This window comes from Lathamus discolor, chromosome 6, assembly GCF_037157495.1.
Source record: "Lathamus discolor isolate bLatDis1 chromosome 6, bLatDis1.hap1, whole genome shotgun sequence".
Lineage (NCBI taxonomy): Eukaryota > Metazoa > Chordata > Aves > Psittaciformes > Psittacidae > Lathamus > Lathamus discolor.
The window spans coordinates 32,591,374-32,608,584 of NC_088889.1; the positions used below are offsets into that span (position 1 = coordinate 32,591,374).

Sequence of the window (17,211 nt, forward strand, 5' to 3'; positions counted from 1 at the left end):
AGGAGAAAATAAAAGAAGATTAAATTCTTTTATTAAATTAATCTAATATTATCCATATGAATGGAGCAAACAAACCTGTGTTTCTTCTAGAACCATTGCATGGAATTTGGTGGCTAGCTATTATGAAGAGCTGCCCTTTGGTCGATGTGGATTAATGACAGCGCAAGAGCCATGGAGTGGCCACTACAAAGTAGAAGCTCCTATTTGGATTACAGGTAAAAAGTTTGCAGTCAAAAGTTTGCTGTTCTAACACAGGGCATAATGTTATTTTCTGAGGCCTTTATTTATTTAGTGGGTTAAATTTGGTACAAAAAATTATACTCAAAAGTAGATTTGTGGAAAGCCTTGTGAATACTTTAAAAAAAAAAAAAAGAAGAGAAAATCTCCGTTTAATAGAAAGCAGAAAGATCTGATAGCAAGGGAAATCTTAATATGTGACCACTAGGTACATCAGAAATTAATACACTACTGCCTTTTATAGCTGTTGAAATATTTTGATCTGAAGTGCTGATAAAGGTAGTGTGCTCTCCTAGTTCCTTTCCTCCTTCTTTTTCTTAACCCTTAAGTAGACATTTGATGCCTATCAATTTAGGAAAATTAAAAGAATCTCTGTATTCTTGTCCTGCTGGAGATTCTTGGCTTGTGTAAATCAGCATTTCCTTGTGCTTGGGGAAAGAGGAGTATGTCTATAGACACCTGGATTCAATGGCTACTTTGTAGTCCTTCTGTAATATCTTATGGTCTTTGCCACAGTTCAGTAGAGCAAGTAGCATGGGCAATACCATAAAGGAGAAACAAGGCAAAAGCCTTCATTTTCGGTCTTCAGCTAGTTACCTGCATGTATAAAAGCATTTTAAAATATAAGAGAGATTTGGGAAAATCTATAAATTTTGATAAATATTCGTATTGCATGTACTTGATTGACTTACATAGTCGTGTAGTGTTTTCTTTCTGTCTAAATAATTGGTATAATTTTTACTGTTTTCTCTGCCACAGAGCTGATTTTGTTTTTAGTTGTGCTTGAGTGTATATTCATTAATCTTTGTTCTTCTATAGGTAAAAGTTGTTTTGCAACTTCCATTATTTTCTTCCCCAAATCAAATTTTTGTTCTGTAAGCATGTATGAGAGAAATTTCAATTCAGATCACAAATGGTATATTTTTTATTAAGACTTAATTATTTTCTTCTGATTTTTTGTTTTGATTTGTCTCAGCACACACAACACAGTTTACTCAGCCAGGCTGGTCATACTTGAAAGTAGATGGACACTTAGAAGGAGGCGGCAGTTTTGTAGCCCTGACAGATGGCCTAGGAAACCTTACCATCATAATTGAAACTATGGTACGTGCATCAGCAATTCTGATGAACTAGAAAAGACAAAGGAAATATCTTGTTATTAAGAACCTGTCCTGATTTATGTAGTTCATTATCTGTGAAATATCTTCTCTAATGCTTGTAGCTTTGTCAGTGAGAACACTAAAGGTCCTTTTTTCTAAATTTAGATATCAGCTAGAAAAGCCAGTTGAATCTTCCTGGAAACTGATGTATATGTTATCTTTCTAACAGAAATTAGCTTTAATTTGATGACACACCCTGGGAGGAAATTAAATCATTCTTTTTTTTAAGCAGTACTCAAAATAAAATTATTACACTGGTATAGTTGTAGTTATGAAGATAACAATGAAATAGATGGCTGCAAATTGGTCCTATGTTGCTGTTTTAATTTCAGTTTATGCTGTATGTTTTTCATGAACATTGCCAGGTGATGCAATCCGCTAATGTATGTTACTTTGCACTGTTTTTTTGTTCAGACTTACAATCACTCACAATGTATCAGGCCTCCACTGCCTCATTTCACTGTGACTCCTCAGAGAGCAACTTTCTACCTCAAAGGGTCATTTGTAAGTAGATCTTGAATACATTTGATCAGTCTTGTAGAATGAATTGCTATCCATAATCAAATAAATGCAAAACAATATTTCAGGTTAACAAGAAACTGGAGTTCTTTACCTCCAGTACCACGGGCTGTTACACACCTGGAAAAGTGTTATGTATTCTGGTTCTGCTTTTTACCATGAGATGTAACATCATAACTGAATTTGTAGAATTACTGCCCCCCTGCCTAATCATCTATGTATTGAAGAAGAAATTCCCCAGAACAGAAATGCAATTGGATTTTTCTGTAGGATTTATTCCAAGGGTGGGTGCTCTGTTGTGCTGATTTGCTTGTTGGGTTTTTTTATTTGTTTCTTGGGGTTTTTTTAATTTTTAATTTTTTTATTTTTTATATTGTGTTTCATTATAGTACATGGTAAAAACCCTTCAAGTGTGGCATTCTAAACTTGATTTTGAATCTGGAAGCTCTAGTCTTTTCCAGCAACTCCATCCTGTAAAGGTAAGTCTATCAGTTTTAATTACAGTCTCTGCAATTTCAGGTATTTCTTCCTGCTTTGCTGGAACTCCTTGACTTTCAAGCCTAAACTGTATAATTAGGGTGTGTTTTATTAGCTCTTTTGATGGCAATTTTACTAGCTATATGTAAGCTTACCTGGAGTTAATAAAGAATTTGGAGGAAAAAAGGATTTTCAAAACAGCTCAGAGATATTAAATGCTGAGGCAAGAATACAGGCTTTTTGCCTTAAATCAGGACTTTAAAAGATATCCTTTAATTCAGGAACTTGGGTATTTTGTTATTTAGTTGTTTGATTTTTTTTTTGCAGCTTGAACTTTCTTTAATTCCAGGTGTGGAAGGGAAGTTTTTCTTTAGATTTAAATGTGGATGAAGTTTATACATTAACCACACTCAAAACTGGGCAGAAATGTGGTTACCCAGAGCCTCCACCACCTCAGCCCTTCCCTTCAAATTACAAAGATGATTTCAATATTCGTAAGTCAGAATTCTCTTATCCAAAAACTTAATTCACACACAGATATGTCTTAATATAGAAAAGCAATAATAATTACATTGAGTCCCCTAATGAAATAGTCTGAATGTGTGTTTTGTTTTTTGTTTGTTTATACCTGATTCTCTAACAAGCTTGTACCTGTATTCTTCACTTGCAGTGAGGTGTATTTAATTCTGTGTCTCAATGGGGAGGTCACTAATAGTTTTAAAATTCTTGATGCAAATCATATAGCTCATCACAATAATGAACTAGTTTTGGCAGGAAGATAGGGAACATGATAGTTTACTTTGTTCATGTATTCGAAAAAATGAGGTCTGCTTTAAAACAAAACCAAAACTAAAATCCCCTTCAAACTCCCAAAACTTCAGCTTTGGAGCCTGTGCTTTGATAAAGTCAGTCAAAATTCTGGAGAATATTTTCAGAAAACAAGAGTACAGGGAACAAAAATAATGTTTTGGTGTCAATGTGTGTTTTATTTTCTTAATAGGTAATCCACCTTTCAGTGAAGCCCCAAATTTTGCAGATCAGACAGGTGTATTTGAATACTTCATAAATGCTTCTGACCCAGGAGATCATGTGTTCACACTCCGCCAGGTGGTGGTTCAGCGACCCATCACTTGGGCTTCTGATGCAGATCAGACCATCAGCCTCATAGGAAATTTTAAGTGGTATGTAAACAATATGTTCTTGTGACATCTGGGGAAATGTCCTTCTTACCAATGTAAATTACGATCAGTTAATGTGTCTCAAGCCTCATTTCTCTTGGATAGCAGGCTTTTGTGTTCAGACTTTCCGTAGATGTGTAAAAATGATGACTTAAAGGGACTTTAAAAAGTCATTAAGCCCTGATCAGGGCTATTGCCAACTCTAAGAGATCAACTGAATCTTTGTCTAAATGATTCTTAAAAACACCCAAAGATGGAAGGTCCACCTTATCTCTTGGTAGCTTGGCCCACTGCTGCACTGTCTTGGAATTTTTTTTTAACTAATGTCCTGCTAGGCATATTTCTTCAGGCTGATTTTTCAGAATAATGGATCTGAGTTGGCAATACTAAAAAGACCAAATCAAAATCCTGATTGAAAGCATGCACTGAGTTTCAGTATGTTTTTAAATGGGCAAAAATTTGATTCAGTTTAAATTTGCCAATTTTGAGTTTTTTGCTTGATTGTTTGCTATTTGATCAATCTCATATCAATGAAATAGCTTTGGTGTTGATTTGGTTGCTTGTTGCAGGCTGCCATCTTCTGAGCAGTTCCTAGAATTGTGTGGATTTGATTCAACTGATGCTTAAAAGAGTTCTAGTTATGGGTAAACATGACTGAGATTTACGGGTTTGATCAGAGTATAGTTACGATTGATGGAATCAAGCGGCATCATATTTTAGGGTAATGTTTATTTAAAATTAAAAAGCCTTTGGGAAAGAGCCTGTTAACTAGTTGGTTTAGTAATAGTAAACAGTAATAAACTTCATGCTTAAGACTTTTTTCTTCTATTTGGAATTCTTTTCATATCTTTCTTTAAAAGGCCATTCTGTCTGGGTTTTTTTGTCTTTTGATTCAATCATCGATGCCTGAATTGTCACCTCAGGAAAACCAAATAATCTCAACGTATTTGAACACTCTGTTTAAAAAGGTTTGTCACAATTAGGATTACTAAATCTTTCCTCGAACAGATTGCTGTACAATGTAGTGAATGCTCTTCTACTTACTGCCTACTTAAAAAAAAATAAAATCAATTTATTGCTTCTTAAAACACTAAACTTCTCTTCCAGGGTAAACATGACAGTCACTTGCGACATCTACATTGAAAAACACCGTGATGGGGGAGTGTTTGTTGCAGGAAGAGTCGATAATGGTGGGATTTATGTTCGACGTACCAAAGGAGTTTTCTTCTGGGTTTTTGCAGATGGGACCTACAGAGTCACTGGTGACCTAGGTAAGCAGCTCTTTGCTAAGATGGATGCTTTTGTGTGGACATGCCATTTTGACAGCCTTGATAAAAATTACTAACATTCAGATTTCATAATTCAGTTGTTATCACTTAAGAATTTAACCTATTGTGCTCTAATAATGGCCGCAATTTGTATGTGTAGAAAGCATCTACTGGCTGGTCCACATCTCAGCCTCAGCTTTCTGGGTTTTTAAATTATTTTTTTTTTCTGCTAACAAAGCCTATTTTACACTAGCAATTGTAATTTATTTTGCTTATCATAAATAATTTTATGCTAAAATTATAAATACATCTAAAATACAGATATATACTGAAAAAATATTAAATACAGAAAGGCTTGATCTGTATTCTTACACTACACCTAAAAAGAAAATCGTGCTTGAAATGCCTGTTTTGTGGAGCAGCGCATGACAATGTGCATACATCCGGCTTAGGTGGTGGTGAGTGCCCTGCTGTTTCCACAAATTATACATTCTACTGTTATTCTAGCTCAGTGGAGTGAGAGCATATTCTACCCATGTTCATCTGTAGAGCACTTGATGGGCATATGAAAGAGTGTATGTCATAATACTTCATCAGTAACCGCAAGTTCTTTTTAATTTGCTTTGAAATAGTGGCAGGCTTTGCTGTTTAAATGCATTTCCCATCACTTCATGAGTGTAAATTAACATTTTCAATAGTTTCTCATAAGTCAGTGGGAACTTCTGGATCTACAGTTTATCTGTAGATATTTAAAAATAGTCTCATCTTCTATTTGGTAGCTGTTGTTTCTCATTTCTCCTCATTTTTTCTTTTTTAATGTTTTTGTTTGATGGGGTTTTTTTTGTTGTTATTGGATGGGTGGGGTTTTTTGTTTTCTTTTTTGCCATGGATGGGTAGCGTAAAGAAGGCTTTACATTAGCTTCTTTTAATGTACCAGTGCTCCTAAGAAACCTCCAATGTCTAACTCCATAGCAACTTAAGCTTTGGCTGTATGTGAAAAATCGTGCATGTTTAGAAGCAACTCTAGGATTTATTTTTAATAAGGCATAACATTACCCAATTAAGTTCTCTGGCTGTCAAAAATCATTTTTCCTAGATAAAATAAGAGGAATATGATTAACCATCTTGTTATTTCAAACTGAGACACTTGTTACACAATGTGGTAATTTTTTCCTGTATGGCTATTTTCAATGATCTTTATATATTTCGATAAGGGAGCCTGAATGTTAAATTGCAGCTGAAACTGTCCAATGAATAATTGAAGATTCTACTTGTAGCACTTAATCGTTTTCAGGTCTTCCCTCAAGGTGTCAGTAACACCTAATGTTTGCTTAGCTTAAATTTTCACTAGAACTAAGTAACATCATGTGGCAACTGAGACCCTCCAAGTTAAAAAAAAGTTCCAATACATAAACAAGGAGATCCATAGAACAAGCAAAGAAATAGCTACTGTCACACTTCATGAACCCATACCCTCAGCAGAGGGAATCCTTGTCTCAGGCTGAATTCCCAAGAACATTGGAGATTTCAGTGGAAAAAAGGTCCTGTCAAAACAGGAGAATGCACTGATAATGCAGAGTCCACATTTGCATCTAAAACCTTCCATGCTGCAGCTGAAATTGGTAAGATGTCAGCTCTGAATGCTTCTAAAAAATAGGTATTTTGCTTTTGCTTGCTTGTTTTTTGTCAATCTCGGCAAAGGGGTGAAATATCACTTTGCTGACCTTAAATGTGTTTTGCAGCCGGAAAAGAAATATTAATGAAAGGACTTTCTGGTGTCCGGAATAATGCGTGGCACACGCTTACTCTCAACATTCAGGTAAGGACAAAGGCAAAAAGCTAGAAAGCCAGTTATGAAACTTGCAGTCCTAAATGGTTTAGACATAACTGTGCTATACTGTTTACTGTGTATTAGATGGCGTTTTAAGTTCCCTTCCAACACAAATTCTATGAATCTATGATTAGTTTGCCATATCTAAAACACAGTATCTCTTATTTTAAGCTAATCAAGTTCTGTTGCCAGTGTTTTTAGAGATCTTGAGAAAATGGAAAGGGTATAGAAAATAACTGGAAAGATGAGTTCAAAGCTGGAGATAGGAGGGCTAGAGAGACCAGTCTTTTGTTTAATGAAAAGATCATGACCTGGCTTTGTTCTGAAGACTCATCATTAAACTACTAAACTAGCCTGTTTTACAAATCTAGTTCCCACCAAATCCCTTTGCATGAATTTGAGAACAAAATGATAAGGCCTTGATTGTGGAACTAGTTAACTACTTGCAAACTTAGTTGAGCTGCCATCATTCTTTCCTGTACTGAAAAAGCATGGGCTGTAAAAATGGCCCCCACTAATAAGAAGCGTGTCCACAGTTTTTCCCTTTCCCTTACCCCACCCCTTTTGGCCGTAGTCACTTGGTGAGGAAAGTAGTTCCAAGCTCTCCTTTACATATACCTGTGTGCTTAGCTGGGTGTGACATTGGTGCAAGAATATAAAAGGCTTTAAGGTCCTCTGCTGAATGTCTCATCCATTTGCCCAATGTAACCTTTGCAACTGCAGTGTGGCCTGAAACGTGGGAAATCTTAAATCCTAGGTGGGGGGATCGTGTACTGAAGCATACTCTTTTAAAATTATGCATTGAGTCTTCCCCTCATCCTAAAATCAGTAAGCACTAGAAGCTGTTTTTTGTCTTTTATGCTTTCACACTGGGAGACAGAAACACGATTGTACCTGAGGCATTTACTGGAATGAATCTAGTTTAGTTTGGGGTTTTGTACACCCACAAAGTGACAGCGATTGCCGTCTGTAAAATGTATTATTTGCTAACCTGAATGGGGGACTGGAGATGAACATAAATCATTTAAAACACAAAACAGTGATGGTAATTTTAAAATGATGATGTTACAAATTTCTGTCTATTTTTTACCAAATAAGTCTTCTGTGTAATGACAGAAGTGTGGGATCCACTTTAAAGAATCGTTATGTTGACTCCTTGAAATGCTTCTTTGCTTTTACCTGTGTCTATAATTGTCTTTTAGGTTAAGAAATACAAGTAAACTGAAGTTTTTTTTTTTGTTTCCCCCTAGATACTATTTAGTGTAACCCTGGCAAGATAAATTGTACATTTTCATGAAACTGTTTTCAGTTTTAGTGGCTCCAAACAGCTTGAATAATACGTGAAAGTTCTACTGCCTCTCTTCTTCTCAGCTTAATGACTAAAGTACATCTGTCTTTCCTTTTGACTTTTGTGTAATTCTGCAGAATCAGTGCCAGGTATATCATATCCACTTAAGGCAGTTGGGCTGTCTGGGGGAGCCTGACAAATACGGAAGCAAAAAACCAGTTTACCTTTCAGATTGCACAGTGAGTTTACAAAGCTGAGAGCTAGGGGAAGATGGGCCTTTTATATAGTCATTCTAAAGACATTAGATCTGTTTCACAGAGCTGATAGGCACTGGAGGATTCCATGCACTAGTCAGAAGCAACTCTGCATGGAGAATGTGTGAAATGTTGAAAGTTGACATTTTTCTGCCTTGTCTCCTCTCCCATGTGAGTAGGCTTAGTGTCAACAAAATCACTGGATTTTACAAAGCTAACTTTTTCCCTTTTTTGACAGGGCACTTCTGCCTCAGGACTGCTAAATGGTTATCCACTTTGGGAGAATGTCACCATTTCTCAACCACGTAACGGCTGGGCTGCTATTGGAACTCGCTCCTTTGAGTTTGCACAGTTTGACAACTTTCATGTTGAAGCTAGCTGAGGTGGCTTTTGCATTTAGGGAACCCAGTTCTTGTATTACTTTGGATAAGAGCCAGTTCAAACTTTGAGGACAACTTAATGCTATGCTGAGACTGAACTGTTGGCAAGGAATCTTAATTCTGTCATTATTTGCTAAAGGTTTACTTGAGTAGATATCAACATGACTGTAACTTTATCCTCTGGTTGCTGTGGGGGTTTTGCCCTTTGATTTTTTGGGGCTAAATTTTAGTTCATAGTAATAATGAAAACAAAATGATAGATTTAAATCTTTCTCAATAACCATGTTGTAACTTCCTAGCTCACTTTTAAGATAACTTTAGAAGTTAATAGAAGAGGCATTCAAGCTACATTTTTAACTTATATGATTGTGTCCATTCCTTTCACTCTGAAAGAAATAGTTAAATGCCAGTAAGCCTTATGAGCCAGTCACCCTATACTTTTGTAGGTCTGTCATTCTCAAATTTGGATGAAGTACCTATTTTTTCTATAGTAAAAACCAAAAAGATGTTTTGCCTGTTTTTCTGCTGCTGTCTGAGGCTAGACAGTACAATACTCCAAGTGCATTTGATTAGTTTTTCCTGATTACTTCTTCTAACTTTCATTGCCAGCAATAAAATATATCATATTTTTAGTGGAATGGAAATGTACCTTATGGCTGATCAGGCAGTGCAGGATGTGCCTTACTTCTAAACTACCTCCTCTTTCCAGTGAAATGGTTGAAATGGATGAAAAGAAACCATAACATGCAGTTTGTTAATGATAGCCTTACAGGGTTTTTTTGCATGGTGCAAAGAATCACAAGTTTGCATCATGGATGCTGGCAAGCAGAGTGCTTACTTTCATGTTAGATCGTGTGTGGAAAAAATGGCCTTTTTTTCCTAGTAATTTGGGCAACCATCTCTCACTTTTGATGGATCTGAAGGTTAGAGCAGAAAATAAAGGCATAATAATTTTATTTAGCTTAAGATAAATTACTGTAGCGCAGAGAAGATACAGATACTATCACATCCTGGTATAAAAGAAAACTAAAACCCCGGGCTTTGCCTATAAAAGCTTGCAATTTATTAGTAAGGTAAGTGACAGCAGATGGATGTAGACAGAATTGTTTAGTGTGTCAGGCAGTCAGATCAACACAGTAGTGTCTGGTTTTAAACTTCTCCTGGGCATCATGAAGTTCAGAGGGAATTTCAGATCCTTGGGAAATAAGGGATTCTGTTCTGCTGTTGCTTTGTTTGTGGGTTTTGCTTTTGGGGGTTTGTTGTTTGGTTATGGTTTGGTGTTTTTTTTTGTTGTCTGTTTGTTTTGATTTTTTTTTTTGTTTTGTTGTTTGTTTTTTTCCCCCAACATTCTGTGCTACAACAGAAGGCAAAAAAAAAAAAAGGATTGAGACTATTGAGAATATAGTGAGGTACTGAATGAGATTTTCATCACACACACTTGAAATTCAGTTGGCTTCTGAATTTTTCTGTTTGCTGTTGGTCAGTTTGTATGAAGATGATGTCAGTTGCCATAGCAAAACATGCTACCTGTGTCCTTCTACTTTTCACATTCACATCCTATGTAATCGACAAGCAAGTAGTTCCACATGCTTGATAGGACGTTAATAGCTGTATGGGGCTGTCCGTAGCAGGCAATATCTTGATAAAAAGTTTGCAGTATACTTTGATTTATATAGATTAATATTCTGATTCAGTTTATTTTGAAGGCTGATTCCAGTAAGTGTTAACTTTAGTCTTCAAAGTTGTCATCTAATGCAGAATTAATCATAATATCAATCATAATCAAAATAGAAATCATTACTGAAAAACTTTCATAGAGGTTATTTATTTTGCAAATTAGCCTTTGGAGAAGAGTTCTTAAAATTCCATCTGTAATAAGTAAAATTTTTTTAGCTGTTACACTGCTATTGATTGGTTAGAAATCATTCATGCATGCAACTTTCATGCATGCTGGTAACCTTGAAAAATGGTTCAAACCACTGAAACTGTAGGTGGCTTCCAAGTATTAAGTAACAACTGGGTGAAAAATGAAAGCCATTTTTCCACTTCAGTTTCATTTGGTTGAAGTTTGGATGCAAATCTGTTTATTACTTGCTTGATTTCAGAAGGGATGTTACTGGTAACTCCAGATGTGAAGGAATCTAATTTTATGTCGTCATATTCAAGTAATATGAGTAGAGGAGAAGTAGTTCTTGATAAACTTCTTATCTGTGATGGATTTTCCTAGTAGGATACTTCTTGGAGGCTTCCTAGTAGCTTGTGTGGCTGCAAGCAGTGTTTGTGTAGCAGAGAGATCAGCAATGATGCAGTTATTCCAAAGCAGTTGTCCTACCTTTTAATGCACTAGTGTAATAAACTGTACTGTTACATTGTGTACTAAACAGAATGTATTTTATCACTGGAAGTGTTGATTTATTTTTTTTTTCCCTAATCTTAATTTATACTGTTTGATAATTAAACTGTTATGAACAGAGTAAGTGATTTAATGGTGATATAATGTTATTCATCTTTTATGTCTGTAATTCTTCACCCTTCAGCAGGCTGTAATATGTTTGGCAATAACAAGCTGTCGGGTCTTTCACTGAGGGGTAGATTTATGTTGTTGGTTATAAATACTAATCATTCCAGATGGACAAATAAAACACTTAAAATGCCTTTATTTGTGCAGAATGCTTCTGTAAATGGGTCTTGGTTTTCCCCAGTATGAAAGCTGACAGTTTTTCCATTATGATTCTTGATAAAGATGGTTGGCATTAACTTAATTGGTTTGGAAGAGTTTTTCTGACACTGAATAGCCAGACAGTGCTCATTAACAAGTGTCTCAAAATCCATATGCATTAGGACTTGTGCTGTTGATAAAATGATTATTTTTTTAGCGTTCAATGTACATTTTACTTATTTATATTTTTTAATTTAGTTGAGGGAATTAAATTGTATTTGAGTACCAGCCACACAAAGCTACAGAGTACTTGTGAGATTTAGCTGAAAGCCTGTTTCTATGTATGGAAACAGTGCTGTACAGATGTAATTTTAAAGTTTAAATGAGGCTTCTTTACTTTGAGTATCTTTTTGAATCTATCTTCAAATGTGGGTTTTGTGGGGGTTCTTTTTTTTTTATTTTATTTATTACCCTAAACATAAGGTTTAACTTTAAAAGGGGAGGAAGAAATTCCATGGGGCTAGCCATGTTTTCAAGGCTCTCATGCCAGTAGATTTAAATTACCCTGGAAATACTGTCTTCCAGTAGCTGGGTATGTGCTATCACCTATGCAAACACTACATCAAAATCAATTCTGTCCCTTCTCTGCCACTCTGCCTTTGAGGTTGGATATGGTGAGCAGTTCTTGGGATTTTCAAATTCACGCAAAACACCAGGAGTCCTTTGCTTTAAAATTATGGGAGACTCCCTTACTTTAGGCTACTGATGATGGTTCCTTTTGCAGCTGCTTCCTGATTTCACTGTATCAAAAGTAAATTTCTAGTTCAGCTTTTGATTAGGAGTGGTATTGGTTTGGCCTTTCCTTATTGAATCAGTTTTATTGTGTGGTAGCAGCAGGTTGCTTGTTTTCACTCATTTTTTCATTGGTTTAGCTAAAGTTCCTATCCAGAATCCATTTTTCTGTGTGTATATTATGAAGATAGCACCATAATTATTGCTGGTTTTGACTATTTCAGCAGCATGGCAGAAGAGGGACAGTGCTCAGAGACCTTATTATCCTCACTTGGAGGTTCTGAGGTTTTTTTGGGTGTTGGATTTTTAAACCGCTTTGTAAGTACATACAAGTCTGGCGCATGCTGGGAGTAGGGGGGAGGTTGTCAAAAAACCCAAACCCTAATTTTGAAAGACTTGCTAGGCTTGTAGCAGAATCATCAGGAAGCTTGGAGCGTATTGTACTTTGATACTTGATGAGAAGAAATATCATGTGCCAGTTAATGTCAGGGCTTGCAGAAACAGAGAAATAAAATGCAAATAATTATCCATTTGCTTAAAAAAGATATCTTGGGTAAAGGTTAAATGCTTTTTGAGTGTGGCTGGAACCTTAGCAATCATTCTGCCCATATTGGTAGTGCATAAAAATTTAGAGTGAGTAAGTTCCTTGCCACTAGATATGCTCTTTCCATTTATGCTTGTGTCACTGAAACAATAGAGGTGTTGTTTCTACAGCTTGTGCATTAAAAAACCCGAATTACCTACTAGCAATTGAGCAGAGGAAAATGTGTGTTGCACCTGTGTTGCCAGGCTTTCACTATGTGCCAAGATACTTCTGTGTGGTTTTCATAGTGACTTTGACAAACAATTGTGAAACAGTATTTTTTTTCTCAATGAATTATATTTCAATAAGGTTAGAAACAGATACAGAACCCAAACATTAGTTTTGCCAGGGGGCTTCAAGTAGGTTTGCAACTAGTGTGTTAACCCTGTCCTTTCCTTTGGTACACCCCAGGAAAGCCTGGACATATCTCTGGGAAGTGAATACAAAATGCAGAACTGTAGTAGATGATGGCTTAGTGTGGTACTAACTCGAGGGTTTGCAAAAGAAAATGGAACCTAGTGCACCCGGCTACTCTGTGCAGCTATGGTCTAAAGATGATTATTCTTAAAAAAAAAAAAAAGCCAAAACAAAAATAACAAAACTCCCAAAACAGGCTCTGTGCACATGTACCCCAAAAATATGGAGAAAGTCAAAGAACGGTCCAGGTTTAACTTGGCCCCTTTGTTCAGTTTCTGCTGGGAAATGCAGTTGTCTTCCATGCTGTTTTCCATGTACAATAACTTAATTAAAGTGCATATAGAGAATACAAGACTTTATTGTTGCTAAAAAGCAAATGTTGTTCAGCTAATTATAGACACTGCCATTTTCCAATGACAGTAGGATTAGAAAAGGTTAGAAAACATGTCAACAGGTTATGTAGCTGACAGGCATGCCTGTGATGTGGGAATCAGCCCTGTTCCTGATTGCAGAAGGTTTCTTCTCTAATAGCATAGCAGCGGAGCTGTAAGAAAAGGGAAGATGTTTCTTGTTACTGCCACACTCCTTCCAAGATTTTGGGAAGTTCCACTTACATCAGCCAATGTGGGATTTCACAGGAGCAGCTCCGTAGCCTCTTAGCTTGATTATAGAGAGTTAACCGAGTGATTTGAAAGAGCATGTGGCATTGATGAACAGCAAATCCTATTAAGGATGTCTGTATTCCCTTCTGATGTGATTGCTCTTGTAGTGAGAGCAATAAATGGTAGTGTTTGCTGGCAAGAGATCAGACAGGTTTTACGCTGAGCTGAGGTGCATGCAAGTGTCTCGGTGCAGAGATCTATAAAGCTGCATTGGGATGCAGTGTCTCTGGCATAAGCTGCTTATTTCCTTTCAGTCTATGATTGCTGTTTAATGGTTCAACTTCCTTTTTTTTTTTTTTTTTTTCTCACTGCTCATCTGATACTTTATCCTAAAAAAAAAAAAAAAAAATAAAAAGTTTTTCCAGCGTTATAGGAAATGTGCTCAACACAGCAGGGCAATTCTCTCCCAGGAGGAGGGTGAGAATACCCTGTTGATCATTCAGGCCCTCTCTTTGCCAAAACAGGTTTTTTTTCATGTTATATATTTTTGGGGGGCTGCCTTGCTTGAGTGCTGGGGCAAAAGGGTGGAAGAGCTTCCGTTGCTCTTTTGTAGATGGCTATTCTGCTATTGATTTAAAAAACCCAGCATCATTACTTTCATTTATGATTTGTGTAAGGGGTGGAGGGAGATAGTTCAGCTTTTCTTCCCAATTCATAATAAAAACAAGGTTGATACTGCAGAATGTGTCTATTATTTATTGAGCTCTACTATTTACTTGTAGGGTGGCTTGAGTTCTTCATTAAACAGCTGTGCTTCTACCTTGAGTTACAAAAGCTTGGATTAGATGAATGCTTTCACATAGATACATCAACTATGAATACCCGCTTCCTAAGCCAATAGGAGTTTCTGGTATGGTGTTACTGAACCAATGTGGGAGACTCCTTTCAAATGCCATAATTTGAAAGATGTAAATATTTTTTCTTAATAGTTCTAGTAGATCCCTGCAACAAAAATCTCACTTTCCCCAGATGTAAATAGATTGTTTACATCCTTTGATTTCATTCTCCTTCCCTGTTTTCACTTTTTAAATGGTAAATACTCATAGATATCTGTTGCCCTTCACACTCCAATAGTTACCCGGGTGAAAATGCAGTAATCCTCATCCTTTGTGCAATTCAAACTTTTTAGCTCTGCATTACAGATAGATAATTTTTTTCTTGCACTAAATCTGAACATTGTCTCTTCACTGGATTATGCCACATTGTCTGCGGTTAATGAAATTGAATACATTTTCACTGGAACCTGATTTTTGTAATAAATAGAATTCATTTGAACCAGGGTCTCAAGGAGGCGTCAGCAGGACCCTGTAGACTACTAAACTTTCTTCTGGTGTCTTAGCTGCTAAACCACAGGTTATCTCACCTGTATTTTTTTTTTCCCCTACCTCTATTGCCCCACTCACTCCTCAGTGCCACCCATATAGGATCGCTACCAGGGTAACATCCTCAGTGGTAGTAATAAGGATTGAAGGTGAGTGTTTTACTTGTGTTACAGTGGTGAATTAGGAATGATCTACTAATTGGGTAACTACCAATCTTCTGCACCTTCTTTGTAGAATTCGATGTCCTAGAAGTCAGGTAGGGTTTTGATCACTTTTCTTGTACACTCAAGCATTGGAGTGTCAGGAGTCTATTTGTCATACCTCCTTTTACCACCAAAATGTTCACATTTGACACTTTCTTTTAATTTTTTCCCTCAGAAGCCTGATGCAGAAGGGGTGCTGGCTTGCTTTTGTTACATCAAAACCTGATTACAGTAATTATGTGTTTAACAACCTCCCTGTGAGTATATACTGCATCCTCAGATGCCTTTGAAGACTTCTCCTGGAGGTAGTTATCCATACCAGGTCATTTCGGAATGCAGTTTCTCTGAAAAAGTTGCTAGCTTCCACTAGAGTAATGTAAGTGTGGTGATGCGAGGTTTTAGCCGTACATTGCCTAACTGAAATGTAGTTAGCTGAATTGAAATGGAGTTTCTGCCAGTGCTTGCTTGTTTCAAAAGATCGTGTACCACATCCCACATCTTTAATCCTGCAAGGAGCTCAGTACCAATTAAATATTACCTGTGCCCTCTACTGCAGATAAAAGAGAAGAGCATATTGCATGCTCTATGTTTCTGATGATCTCCAGGTTCTCTAAGTTTATTTCTCTTGCAGACAGTGCTTTGAAAGCAGAATATAATGAACTTACCTGTGAAGTTGCATTGACTTTTCAAAATGTACTCTTCTGTTTTTAGGTGATGATGGAGCACTGTGTGCAGTCCTGGATTTTTTAATAGCATTAAAATTCACTACACTTACCAGAGCTTTAAGTAAATGGTGGATGAAGATTTGGTGCGAACCAAAGGACAGAAAACTGCAACTGTTGTTCAAAGTGCCTGTGTGACCCAGAGTGAATACAGTCAGTTTAAAGATTCAAACAAGTCTTGGATGTCATAGTATGGTATTTATTCCTAACATGTCATCCTGGGTTCACTCCATGCCTCAGTTTCCTCATTAGGAAGTGGATGCAACACAGGGATATAGTGGCACTGAGCACTCTTGCTTAATAGACCTGAAATGGAGCTCTTGCTTTAACTTCTTTCCTACAAAGCGGAAAGTGTTAGCAGGGAAAAGCACTGATTAAAAGCTTGGTGTAGCCTGCTATCAAATGTGTAAGTGGGAAAATGACAGTGCTCTAAGAGCAGGCCACTGCGGGTGTCTCTGCTCAGCAGTTGTCAGCTCTTCATTAGTGACGGTGGGGGACTGGGAGTGGTGACTATTTCCTTTTGAATCTGCCACTGAACATGCTGCCTTTTCTATTCCTCATGTCAGCTACAGTGCATACAGTGGTTATGATGCTCTGCCTCTAATGATAGTCACACTACTGGTGTGGGTCTTTTCACAGAGCTTTGGAAGGGACTCACTGGATTCCAGTACGCTGGTGTCCTGTGGTTTCTCTGTCCAACAGCCTCACAACAGGGAAAAAATAGACAAGTGGAGTCAGTGAGCTGAAACAGGCACATCACCAACAGCTGCCTCTACTCGCAAGGAAGTCTGGAGAAGGTGAGAGGCAATGTGCTGTGTGACATGGAGCTACCTATCTAGTGGAACTGGTAGAATGAAGATGATTAGGATAAGTTGGAAATTACTTTGTTTGGTGAGAAACACATAGAGGAGTGATGTAAAGGTTGCATAGTGTGTCGCTGGAGTTGTATCAGTCCCTGTGTGCTTATGACTTAAGGTATGAGCAATTGTGTTAATGCATCTGTAAAAAGCCTGACTCCATAATAAACCCCCAGAAATGCTCATCTCCAGCTGCTCTTCCTTCTCTTTATTGAAAAAAGAGGAAATAAGTTGTAGCTAGCAAAAGAGCAGAGTGATATGAGAGGAAAACAAGGCCAAGTCCAGTTGTTACATCTGCAGCCACTTTTTCTCAATGTTGTATTCCTGAAGCTAATGAATGCTGCTTATGTTATTGCTTAACTATAGCTTCTTCTTTTCCTCTGGACACCTAATTCCCTGTGA

At 37.0% G+C, this 17,211-nt stretch overlaps 1 protein-coding gene across 3 annotated transcripts in view; it reads left to right on the top strand.

Annotated features, from left to right (window-relative positions):
- GALC (galactosylceramidase) overlaps window positions 1-11,247 on the top strand; it is a 35,549-nt gene extending 24,302 nt beyond the window's left edge. For all 3 annotated transcript variants that reach the window (XM_065685896.1, XM_065685895.1, XM_065685897.1), the window contains 9 exons: window positions 91-215; window positions 1,214-1,341; window positions 1,812-1,901; window positions 2,306-2,395; window positions 2,743-2,887; window positions 3,394-3,574; window positions 4,679-4,842; window positions 6,582-6,658; window positions 8,451-11,247. In XM_065685896.1, coding sequence (XP_065541968.1) covers window positions 91-215; window positions 1,214-1,341; window positions 1,812-1,901; window positions 2,306-2,395; window positions 2,743-2,887; window positions 3,394-3,574; window positions 4,679-4,842; window positions 6,582-6,658; window positions 8,451-8,594 — 1,144 coding nt within the window. In that variant the 3' untranslated portion in view covers window positions 8,595-11,247. The remainder of the gene's footprint in view (window positions 1-90; window positions 216-1,213; window positions 1,342-1,811; window positions 1,902-2,305; window positions 2,396-2,742; window positions 2,888-3,393; window positions 3,575-4,678; window positions 4,843-6,581; window positions 6,659-8,450) is intronic.
- The last annotated feature ends 5,964 nt before the right edge of the window (window positions 11,248-17,211 follow it).